The 13,276-nt window shown below is 38.2% G+C and overlaps 1 protein-coding gene across 4 annotated transcripts in view; it reads left to right on the top strand.

Annotated features, from left to right (window-relative positions):
- Phlpp (PH domain leucine-rich repeat protein phosphatase) overlaps positions 1 to 13,276 on the top strand; it is a 189,151-nt gene that overhangs the window by 102,171 nt on the left and 73,704 nt on the right. For all 4 annotated transcript variants that reach the window (XM_076427016.1, XM_076427010.1, XM_076427002.1 and 1 more), the window contains one exon: positions 9,746 to 9,899. In XM_076427016.1, the coding sequence (XP_076283131.1) occupies positions 9,746 to 9,899 (154 nt within the window). The remainder of the gene's footprint in view (positions 1 to 9,745; positions 9,900 to 13,276) is intronic.

Below are 13,276 nucleotides of genomic sequence, written 5' to 3'. Positions count from 1 at the left end.
TATTTTTCTAATTGTAAAATCAATACCTGGAACCGGTCATTTTGACCAGTGTTGGTAAGTTTAGTGTTAAGGGAGAACAACACTGTCACAGAACAACGCAACGTGTCTCCTGTGTTCTGTTTCGAGGCTCGTTTTAATTCGCGCAGCTCTCTGAATCGCGTGACTATGGCGCGCGGCGAGGCTGCTGTAGAAAAGAAAGGATTCAATAATTATTGGAATTCCATCCGCGAAACGATGGAATAAAACGCGGGGCACGGCTTACCATTTATCTGTATTATTCCTGCGGCTGATATCTAAATGAACCGTTTTGCGCGAGCGGCAAAGTAAATCGAGGTCCCCGGGTTTCCGTCCGCGTTGTTCGTTTTGCGAACCCCCGGCATGGCACCCGGTTCAAACCACCGACGACCACCTATTTCCACTTTAAAAGGGTGACGTGACGGATATTTTTAAGATCATTTATTATCCGGATTAAGCGGCGAAACGCTGACGTTTTTACGCTCGTCTAAATGCATTCAAAGGGATGGCGTCGCGCGGCCGCGCTGCCGTGATGCCGGAAAATTGCAGAGGACTATTTCTGCTAAGTGGCGGAGCGTGGTGAAATTAAGAAAGTCTTTCCCTCGGAATTGAAAGAATTTCTCTTTTTAGCGACGCGGCGGCGGCCGCTGCTGTCCAAGTTCGCAAACGGGTCTTTTTAATCTTTACACATTTCTGAGGAAGCGCATCGTTTAACGTCACGCGGAAAACGCTACTGGAAATATCACTTTTATGATTGCGATATTTCAATGAGATATTGGATTGGGGAAAAAGCTTTCTCGTATCCACCCGATAGATGGTCTTACCATGCCATTACTCTGTTAATATCAGGGACCAAAAATAACAGTTATTCTATAATTTTCTACGATAAAAATCATTGATAAAAAGTTGATTACTATTGAAATTTAAGATAATCTACACAAAATATAAAGAAACAAATTCGAAGAACAAAACGATTAAATAATATCAATTTTTATACTTTTTGGATACAAGTAATTAGTAGTATTCTGATAATTAAGAACATTTATTAATAAAAGAACGAACACTTTTCTTGCTTGTTACGTCACGTTTATTCCTATCCATAAATCAAAGCATAATCGCCACGTATCATATGTATAATACAAGGTATATGTGGATAGTATTCATTATTATAATTGTAAATTTAGCCTCGACGGGTTAAACATTTATCATGTGACACGTGAACTCACAACGATCTGCATATTAGAATTACAGACTGTTTGCATGAGCCAGTATCACGTGCCGTCACCAACTATTATTATTATACACAAAATTACAATTCAACACGCATGGCGTATGGACGCCAACAATGATAAAACGTCTAAACTCTATCATTCCTATGAACGTTCATGTTTGATTCAACATTTACAAAAAAATTAACATCCCCTACAATATCGTGTCTGACTCGCGTGATGAAGATTTAGATATCACCTCTTTTCAGAGTCTGATAAATATATGGACCGTCCATTTTGAACGTGGTGTAAGTCGATTTTTTTTCTTAAAAATGAGATATCACATAAGTTGTGATTGGTAACGGCAAATCAATGAAACCGCACGTAAAGCGAAGCACGCCAAATATAAATGCGGAAATTTCTTATCTGCGAAAAAAACAGGCACGCGATAACAATAAAATCGTTTGTACGATGCAATACAACAAATTGTTCGTGTGTTGCAACATGTACAGATGACAAGGGCAGCTTCCCTCCATTTTTTAAAGCTAATGGCATATAATTTTTTACACTCCTGGGTACAATATCATATATCCCGCTTGACAGGTCCCAATTCAGTTCGGAATATCAAAAATAAATTTTCTCTCTAATGCACAGGTTATAACCCAGATAAAAGAACAATTCTGAACAATCTAAAAGCTGGACTCTGCGGATCTTTATACGAAATAATAATATTCTGCATCGATCGTGGGAAGCAGTAGGTAAACAAAAATTCATTTCATCCCTTAACAGTCGTTTTAAGTTGGAAACTACACAACAATACTCGTAGATCGTTTATATTTTTCACTGTTTCATATTTCGCCCAATTTCTTCATAAAATAAAAATGTTCTGCATTGATTATGGAAAGCAATCGCCCTTAACGACTTTGTTACATTAAAAACAACATTACAGCATTCTTGAATTTTTATAATCTTTTCTCGTTTTATATTTCAACGAAGTCATTTCTTCATAAATGCATAAAGATCCGCAGTCTACTAATAACATTTTAAAAAGCGTTATACAAAATACTTTCATTAATTATTCAATTTATAGACTGACGGTATTAATTCTATACATTATAAACTAGGAATGTTGACTATATGTATAATTGAAAAAGTTCGAGAATTGCAATATTTCACTAAATTGCATGGATCAATATTTGGAACTTTTCCAACCCGAAAATTGGGCAAAAATGGCAATAAAATTCACGGACCTTTTTGTATGCTATTCGATGACGGACAACTGAGGCGTACGGGCGTGTTTGCATTATTCTTTCGGTTTACTATTCTGTTTCAGTTGTCTGCGTGTTACATTTGATATGAAAACAATCGAGTATGTTTATGCAACGTTAAGAATAACTTTTCACAGTGCTTCATACTAAAATAAAAGTTGTAAATCCTAATTAACGAGGTACTATAATTTTAGTACGAAAGACGCTAAGACCGTCGCAGAAAATTATCTCAGAATTTTGCTGCATGTCTTGTCTAAGAATCTTGCAGCGCAGAGTAGTTCCGTATAGTGACAGCATTTCGAGTTCTTGACGGGCTTGACATGTCAGTCTTACCCGTCATGCCTCCGGAGACTGTACGTACATACATATATGCACTCCTTGTTCTATCTAAGACTTAGTCACAATTTGATCTGCTCGAAGTCAGTGGAAGTTTTACTGTTTGTTTGTGTGAAGTTTTGAAGTTTTGCAATTTTTGTATCTACATTATTTTTTTTTAGAATTTTAGTATGTTTTCCATTTGTGACCTTGTCTGACCTTGAAGGTAATTATGTCGTACACGAATGAATTTGTTTTTGCACGCGCTTTCTATGATGTAAGAAGATACATACAGTGAGTGAGAGTAAAAAATGAGCATACACCCCATACATATGAGATTACATATACATATAATATATTTTTCTATACATTTTGTTCATACTATTATTTTCTATATTCTATAATAAAGTACATGAAAATCTAGGTTTAATTATTGTCGACAGAATTGTATCCACACTTTTTGATCCACTATAAATTGCGTCCTTACATGCTTGCACGTGCAGGACGAGTTCGTGCCTTCGTTACACAGAATCATTCATCAATCTTACTGCTGGAGGGTGTAAGAGATTTTCCGCACGTCGTGATTGAAATTAGGACACCACGATCCATTCGGAGAGCAGAACTCGGCGAGTCAACAATACTGGTAACTTGAGCGACAAATTTCGGCAAGATCGGCCACGCCGCGCGCCGCCATGCGCCACCGGCCGCCGTAGAATTTACTATGGGGCAGCTGTCGTGTTTGAAAACGCCGTTGAAACAGGTGTCCCCGACCTGGGAAACTGTTGCAAGAAGGTCAGGTAGTTTGTAACACGTGACTGACCGGTTCATGGCCCGTGCAGGTGTTTAATTACGTAAGGGAGGAAGAAATTTGCACGGGCTTACGTGAACGTCTCACGTATTCTTCAGTATTCTCGAGGATGTTCTTCGGGAATACCCGGAATTCCTCAGCTTCGCGTTCGTCGAATTCTCCAGAGCACATACGATTCTGCAAATACTTGTCTGGTACGTGAACGTCCCGACAAAAATATGAGCGAAAGTTTACAGAACCTAGACTCATTTTCAAAAGGAAAATTGACGTCCTCCGTGCAAACAGCTCAGCGGTGAAAATTTGATTGAAGTATTATTTCAATTTCATGAAAGAATTATGAAAAAGCTTTACTTCAAACGACTTCAGAAATCATCCCAATCAAGGAAGAACGTTTTTGGGACACCCTGTATTATTTTTCTTGAATGCGTAGTCAACGTAAATTGTTTTGTAGTCATGCTTATATACGTATATTTGTCAAATAAATATCGCCCTGTCGTTCTACTGATTCGATCATAATACTTTCATCGGAACCGTATACATTTTATTTAATTTCTGCCTGTCGCCGTTGTCAGCGAACGTGTAATCAATGCAGACGACGCACGATTAAACGGAAATCGAGATTTATCGCAGTGGTGCGTTCGTGATTGCACCTTCCTCCCCGCGCAAAATATCGCATTCTCGTCAAAAACTGCTAATCCGGATGATCCGTTTAATTGATCGAAAGACTCGTTATTTTTAATTAATTTTCCACGAGACCGGTTTCCACCGGGTATTGGCCGGCAAGGAAGTAACGAAAAATTTTCAATGCTTCTTCTCGACGGTAAATTGGGTCAGAAGTCGGGAAACTCTCTTTCATTAATTTTTCCACGGGGAACAAGTTCCTTAATACTTGATAAATGCTTCTCGTTTCATGTCGATTCCTCCATATTGTACATCATCGGCTTTCATTGTTAACGATGATTGAATTTTATCGTTTGAAACGATGAGATGCTAGTTAGTAGGTGTACTGAAACGAAGGTAACCTTCGATTCTTTTAATGGAGTACTACAGTGAGAGTCAAAGTCAAAAGTGAGTATAACTAGCATCTCATCTCATCTTTTCTCGATCACCGGCCATGTTGAAAAAGTAAAAACAGCCACCTAATTTAGGGGTTGAAAATATATCTTCTGTTATCTTCAGAGCTGGAGGGTGTGAAACAATTTTTTAACCGAAGAAAGTTTTACACCAAAAACAGGGAAATTCAAACCGACGCGGCGCGACGTAACGACGTTGCCATAAATATAATTTCGAACAACAGCATCGTTGAACACAAGAGATTTTTTCATAAAAATCGAAAAGTCGCTGACCAACCTGGCCGAGGGTAAAATGTTTTTTTGACAAAGCGACGGCGGCGTTATCGCCGCCATTAAACGAAATATTATGCCCTTTCGCGCTCTTCCGAAAGCAACAATATAAAAAGGGATAGCCTTTAAAAAACGAACAATCGTGTAGCGACATCCGCCATCGTAAAGCAACCATCGTTAAACAACGTGTGCGCGTAAAAAAAAGCTCGTTAAACGCGACAGCTCGTAAATTGACGGGCCGGCGAACAACGCTTCAATATTTCCAGTCTTTCGGAAAAAAACTTTCGCCCGGGCAATTAAACTTTGTGGTCAATTATAGCGTTTTATACCAGCGGCAATAGCTCGTTCATTAGTCCCAAAAGTTTCCGGAAAGAGAACCAGATTTCAAATCTCTGTACGCCATTCGTCGTTGCTTTGCGCGAATTGTTAAATAACAATAATTCAAGGAACAGGTAAATAATAGTTTCATATTGTGAAACTGCATTGTACATATATCACACAATCGAGTCAGTGAATTCTTAAAATGCGATATGATAATATTAACATAACCCCTCCCCTAAATATATCGTGGTATAAATAAATTTTTACTTTTTCATGTTAAATGTAACGAAACATTTTATCGTCGTAAGCTTACAACTTCGTTGAAAAAACGACATGTTTGTTTCAAATATTTTTTCAGCAGAAAAAGTATTCATTAAAAATACTAACACTTCAATTTTCATCTAAAATTATTTATTAATATAGATCAGTGGTAAACCAGGGTTTGAGAGAGATATGACTATTTCACACGGATTGTTATTGATTTTATGGTTTTATACTACATCTTGCGGCAGCTGTCTCTTTTTTATATGATACATAAAACGGCACTATTGCCACTAAACCGGAGCAATTTTATTACTCACTTCGCGATACGCTTAGCAACAAGAGCTTCAGCTAAAGAGATTTCCACTCAAATTGAAAAACGACGCTCTTCCGAAGATAGTTGTTAACCAATTTCGGATTAAATCGAATTTACCAAATCTACTAAATCACGTTTCTTCTTTTCGAATAAAACAAGCGTAGACTCCGGAGAAATAGAAAAACTCGGAAGATAGGAAATTGCTAAACCACAATTTTCTCGAAGTTGTGCAAAAGTTTAACGATTTTTTTCAACGTTAAAAAACGATCGTCGCATAAACTCTCTATTTTCCCATATTCTACAATGTTTCAGCTTCAATTTAAAAAGAAATCATCGCTCCATCTCGTTTCCATCGAAAGTTCTTTGATTTTGACACACAATTCATTGGTTTGTCCCTAGCCCCTACTGTGCGCCGTCGCACAGAACCAATTTTGGACGCATCTTTAGGACTTTAACGTCGAGATATCTTCAACACGAACGAAATCACCGCGGCGAACCGAGGATATCACTGTGTGCACGACGTTTATAATGAGTTTTGTTAATTACGTGTGAGTCTCCAGAGGGACGCTGGCAGCCTAGTTTCTCTCGCGTGGTCCTGCGGATCGATAGCGTCGTCTCTATCGAATGAAAATAAGGCTTTCACGACATTAACGAGAAGTTTAAAGCTAAAACTGCTCGGATTGTTGGCCACCCACTCCCATCCGCCGACCTTCCATCTTTGTTCTTTTCTACTCTTTCCATCGCCCGGGCCATTCAATAGCTAACTCACCGACTTATTCACGCCATTTCATTCTCTTCATCGGTCGATCACTCAATTTCTTGCTCTTATTAGCACTTCCCCGCAAATGGCGAACTTGGGCGAACCTTCCCGAAAACTTGAACTACTTAGCTGGAACAAACGGTCTTTCAACATTTGTTACTAGACTGCGGAACTTTATGCAAAATTGAAAGTTTCTGCATCGTTCGCTAGAAACAGAAATTTCAGATTGAAACGAATTTTTTCTTATCATTCTAATGAGTCAAGAAAGTAGTATAACGTACTAATATTTTAAGACTTTTTATCTCATTTTATGTATTTAATTTTATTACTGTTACTTCCCTCTATTTGTTTTAAGCTGCATTTGTTTTGAGCCACGTTTGGTCCGTTCTCCCATGTCTTTATATATTCTGCTAATATATTAATATATTATTATAAGCGTAGTAATAATAAGCGTGAATACAGGTGATGCAGTTAAGTCATTTGTATTTCCAGTAGTTAACCTGAAAGTGTCGATAACAAACGGTACACATCAATTACGAAGTAATCAGCGATAATTAAATGAAAATTGCTCATGTTACAGCGGAATGCTCGGAATTTATAGATTTCGTGAAAACGTTAATTATTTTTCACATGCTCCGTATTTAATAACCGCTGTGCGCACCGCTTACGAATTCTGAATTATTTGCGCCGTGTTGCTAACGGTAATGGTAAACATTAATTTCAATTGAATTATCTCAATTGCTGTAATGTACCACTTAAATGAATACCCCAAATTAGTTAACGCTATTGATTTTTGATACATGCCCATACAATTGTTGCGAATCGTGATACACATGTAACACAACATTTTAATAAAATGTTGAGGAAATTTACTTGATATTATAAACAATGTAGAAATGAACAATATTTTATAGAAACGCATATTGTAGCAATTGTTATATGTACTTTGATAACTGCAACTTCATTACTTTTTCAAATTTTTCAACAATGAAATAAATGTGACAGCGTTCTCTGAACAAATTTCCGAGTCACTCTACCTGCAATATGTAGTAGAAAAAAAACTGCAGCAATATTCCCCGTGACACAGATGCAAACCTACCTTCCTCGTAAGTTCAGCAATTCCGCGTAACTTTCTTTAGAACCGCTATCGTCGCTGGGCGAAGCTCGGCTAGTCGCATACCCAGATTACCATAAACGAGCATGCTCGTTGAAGACAAGCAATTGTCCTCGTTGCATTCAATGTACAGTGTAATGAAGATCTGAACGGAAGCTCTGCCAAACAGATAAATCAACGCATCCATAATAATTAGTGTTTCGGTACCATATGTTTGCAAAGAGAGAGAGAGAGAGAGAGAGTACTTGAATACGCGATTCATACAGAGTCACGTTTGACCAATTATAACAAACATGATTATATCATCATTCTACTATATCCTAGTGTGTTCTAGTATATTCTACATGATTATCAATAGGCAGCAGAATCCGCATGAAATAATGCAATCTTCGAGTCGAAAAAAGTCGCGTGAACCGTATATTCATTTCAAACAGAAACAAGATATTTTAATTAGGGCGAGGGAAACGTGTGCGGGACGGTGTAAACTCGTCCACTCGTCCGCGACCGATTATTTTTAATAATTCCGGGATATACATACATTTTTAACAAGCACCGCGAGACCCATTTCTGTGCCAATAAGCAGATATTTGTGTCATCCAATAACGTCGTGATGCGATTACATCCGGCCCGTTTAGTTTTTATTATTTTTTTTTTACATTTATGATTAAACATCGCGCAAATGTTTCGGTATTTAAAAAAAAACCTTCGGAACAAAAAATCATTCCTCTACCAAGAATTTTACCATATGCAAACTCTACGTGAAAGTTGTACATGTTGTTCATTCAATTTAATAAAAATAAATCTAACGAATTCATGCAAAAATTTTTTATTAATGCGTCTCTATACAGGGTGTCCCAAAAATGTTGCAATTCCTGGAGTCATTTGAAATAACTTTTTCCTATGAATAACCGCGGAGAACGCTTCCGTAAAGGAAGAGGTTGCTTCGAATGATTTCGGGAATCACTCATTTCGAGAAAGCACAACATTTTTGAAACACCCTGTATTATCAAGTCGGTTAAAACGCAGTTAAAATGGCTGTGAAACAGTCACCGATCGATCGAAACCGCGGTTCGGACTCGCAGTAACCACCTTCTTGTCGTTCAGGTAGCGAAATTTTAATATAGCCAACCATAAAACTGTCTTTCGAGTTCGCTGTGTTCTCGGGCTCGGCGAGTTTCAAAGTTTAAGATCCAGCTCCGGTGTAAGACAGGTCTCCCATAAGAAGCCACCCACCCGGATCGTCAAGTAGAGCTTTCAGCGTCACGTCAATCGAAAAGTTTCACGGAAAAAGTCGTAGTTTGGTCAAACACCCTTTTTAGGTGCAATCAGCCGGAGTCCGGGAAACTTCTCGAACCTCCGGCATCACGTAGCGACGCGAATTCGTTTCTTTTTTTTTTTGAAACACCTATCCTCCGTCTTCGAACCCTGGGAATTTCCATGCGTTCGATTTTACTTTCTGAAACGGACCTTTCTCGCTTCCCGGCTAAAAGCTTTCGAGAACTCGCGCCATTCATTCGCCGTTAGAATAGCCATAATTAATCTTGGTAATCTTTTTGAGTTGTGTCACTTGTGTCACGAACATAAGTACAGATTTACAAGAATTAAGTGAAAGAAAGGATAAACAAATATCTCTTTAATTGAGACTCGAGAGTTAGTTATATTGAATCATAGTATAACAATACAGTAGTTTTATTCATTTTGTATTCGTATTACATTTTTGAAAAGCAAGTTTACCTAAAGTGCCCGTGAAAGTGAAGTGGCCCGTGAAACTATTTGGGTTGGCCAGGCCTGGGTTAAACAATAATTCATTTTCCCAGAATTTTGCCCGAACAGATCAGTAAAAAAAATATAGAAAATATAACGATATGCGTGGACACAGAACGTGATAGTACGAGTGATAATGCGAACAGGGAAAGTGTTAATTGGCGGCGAATTATTTCGTTTGATACTATACCGGACGGTATCCGTGGCTAAAGCGTTAACAAGATCCATTAAGAGATTACGGGCTTTTTTCAGTATGGCGGGGAGGCCGGGAGGAGATTGGGTTCGCACGAGAAGCCACTCGAGATACAGGACCAATTTCTCCAAAAGCTCGGATACCAGGACGTATCAAGACGGTCTCGACTGGGAGTCGATCCTGAATTACGACACCTCGTTGCTTTCCACGTGGGTGAGTGCGATTTATTTGATTCTGGGAACGTTGTTTTAGCATCAGGGAATGCACTCGTGGATCCATCTCTTTTCACCCTTTTGCCGGGGGAAGGGATGGGGGGCAAAAAAAGTCCGTGGAACTGCAGAAAAACAGAAAAATGTGCTGAATCGGTGCAAACGTGCTCCGTTCGGAATTGGCTTTGCTACAAGCTTCGAAACTCCGGGAAAATTATCTCGGTTTATGATTGTAATTTAACGTTGATCACAAAACGACTGCTACAACTAGACAGCGGATTATATGCATTTCTGACGAAAATGAGTAGCTGTCATTTCAAACGGTAAAAATATTAGAAGAATTTAAAAATACCGCTATATTATTTTCAACCTATTAAACACACCAAGAAAGAAAATAAATGTCTATTTCTACTCTATTCTTTATTAATTTATCAGAAATAAACAGTAAGAAAATTTTTGTCACAACTAAAAACTACACCGAGAGTTTATTAAAAAAATTAAATAGCTAAAAATACGTGGATGTTAGATTTTTTCAAAGCAGACCTCGACGAAACTAACTAAGAACTATGTCAAAAGTAAAAACCACCCTGAAAAATTGTACTATAAACAAAAACTGCCCTACAGACAGAAGCGTAGACAAGCAATTTAAATGACAATTAAACTTTATCGTTCGTAACGCTAATATGCGACAAGTCACGCGAAGTTTTCCAAGAACGACGGGAGCAAGGGTTCATCGAGGTGAACTTGTTAAAAATTCCATTGTTCGGTTATACTCGAGTTTACGAAAGTCGCGGAGAATCCAAAAGTCTCCATTGTGCTGCAGGAAAAGTTGCGCCGCGAAAGAGGGGAGAACGAGCTTTCGACAAATAGTAATCCGGCAAAGTGACATCATGAAAAAAAAACAAAAATCGACAAAAACAAAAAGAAGAAGCCCTGCGCGTTATTCGCTGTTTGCGGAGCTAAGGGGTTGCAAGGGCGGCTGGGGCTAGGTCGGTGGAAAAAAGTATCACAAGCGAACACGGTCTCTTGAAACACTGTGTGACGCTGAAAAAAATGGGCGAAATGGAAAAAAAAATTGTCTGTTGTCTCCGTGGAGAACCGTGAGGGAGAGAGAGAGTTGCGCCCCTGTCGGTTGAAGCGCTGCCGCGTCGAATGGGGCGCGTTCGCGCGCCAGTTCTCATTTGTACCCTTTAAATTTTCAAACCCCTCGGCCGCGACATGGAAACAGTGACCGTGTAACGAAATTTCACGTGTACACCTACACTTCCGACACTGCGCACCCTTGTCTTCTTATTGGCCAGGATGTAATCTGGACGGGGACCATAGCCGTTAGAACTGAAATGGAAAAGGGTCGTAACAATCATTTTTTCAAGTGAAATGGTTTCGAGTACCGGCAATAATTACAAGCGACCGACAAATTGGTTTCGAAAAATGGAATATAGGCATACAGGGAACCACGAAAGTATTTGTACGCATTTTAAAACAGTATAACTTTTTTATGATCGGACCAAACAACCTGACCATTTTTGTATCTATTGTAAGAGAATTAAATTTATACAATTCCTATGAAAATAATGGCAATTATTAAGTGAATAATATGTGTCTTCTTACCAAGAATGGACTTGAGCCACTTTCAAAATTAACGGCTCAATTACTTATGGATTGATGAGGTAATACAATAATGTGTGATAAGATAATATGTATATCGATCTTTAGTCAATACATCGAATGGCCTAAATGGAAAGTCGAGGAAAAACGGCTTGGCACGGAACGTGTTAATAGTTATTCGGGCTAATCAAGTTAGCAGGGACACCCTGTATACGTATAACCTACAATCATCAGACGAAGGGTGAACGACACACCATTTCATATGTCGAATATTTTTTTTTGCCGATCGAGCACATGGATAAGAACATCTGTTCCGAAATACAGGCCATAATGTCCTGTTTCCAACAGTCCTCTTGCAACTTTCGCACACGTTGGGTCTTCAGCTAGTCGTCAAAAAAACGCGCACTGTGAAATTACTAGTTTCTGCATACCGTGTTTTATGTGAAATCTAATGCATCATTAGAATACATTGTGTGTTAGTTCTGCTAGCACATGTTGTCGTTAACAATGTGCTTAAAACTTGGTCACTTGATCACTGTGTACGATTAAGTGAGAAACACTGTGAGTAAACACACAACAGTCGTTATCTTTATCTTTAAAATCTGCATAAAGATTGATATGTATACATACAATCATAGTTGGACATTAATCGATTAAAATCTTAATCAAGATTGATTAAGTGTGTCGAAAAACTGTAAAATTAAGACGAAAAGAATTGAAGTTTTTATGACAAAAAGGGGTAGGAAAAGAGAACCGTTTGAAAATGTGAATAAATTAGAGAGGAGTTCTCCATTGAAAAAATAGCTTTGTAGATTCAACGAAATTACCATGACTGAGAGGATGCGGCACCTTTATGCTAAACTCTAATTACGGAGTCCATTAAAACGAGGTCATCAGTCGATCATTTACAAGCGTATAATTAGGCGCGTTAATCGAGCTAATTACATGCGCATTGGAAAATACCGATAAGTATACATGTATAACTCAAACGGAACGGTAAACTGCACCGGGAAGTTAATCGGATTAATTTGCTTGATCGATCCCCATCATTTTACCCAGATTCATTCCAGACTATTCAAATATTAACGTCGATCTTCGAAAGTATATTCATTATAATCGAGTGTCGACCACATTTTAAATCAATGCTGACAACTGTAATTTTCCCAAGACAATTATTATGTTTCCGTGGAACATACATTTACGGTATTTAATGAATAATCTCTCTTAATCTAACTGAAAATTCTTAACGAAAACAAATAATGCTGAAATTATCATGCTGTTAGACGTGTATTGTGAATTGGACTACACTAAATTCAATTAATTTTTTAGAGATTTTTTAGAGAATTCTCAACGCTTTTTTAAAGTTGATAGATACGCTGCTAATTGGTCCGTGCTTTTCGTTAATATGTATAACTCCTCGACAAAGCCGCGGAGAACATTTCCGCGAAGAAAAAATAGTTACTTCAACTGATCTCGGGAGTCATCCCTTTCAAGGAAGTACAACATTCATGGGACACCCTGTATAAAAACTTATGAAACCAGATGTTCCACGAATAAACTGATAGAACTTGCACAATTGTTCTGTAGAACGTTAACTCGAGAATTCTACTTTCTCGTTCTTGGTAATCCACGTAATCTTCGTAATAGAACTTTTCTGCTTTGCGGAAGCTCGTAATTCTTTCGGCAAGCATGTTTTTATGATTTACACGTGACACGCGAAAGCTTGCATAGCAAGCAGCCTGGCTACAGCGTCGCGTAAAGCTATCTTGAACA

The sequence above is a fragment of the Lasioglossum baleicum genome, chromosome 1 (genome assembly GCF_051020765.1).
Source record: "Lasioglossum baleicum chromosome 1, iyLasBale1, whole genome shotgun sequence".
In the NCBI taxonomy this organism is placed as follows: domain Eukaryota; kingdom Metazoa; phylum Arthropoda; class Insecta; order Hymenoptera; family Halictidae; genus Lasioglossum; species Lasioglossum baleicum.
The sequence above is the reverse complement of the archived record's forward strand: the minus strand, read 5'-3'. Positions and strand labels throughout refer to the sequence as shown.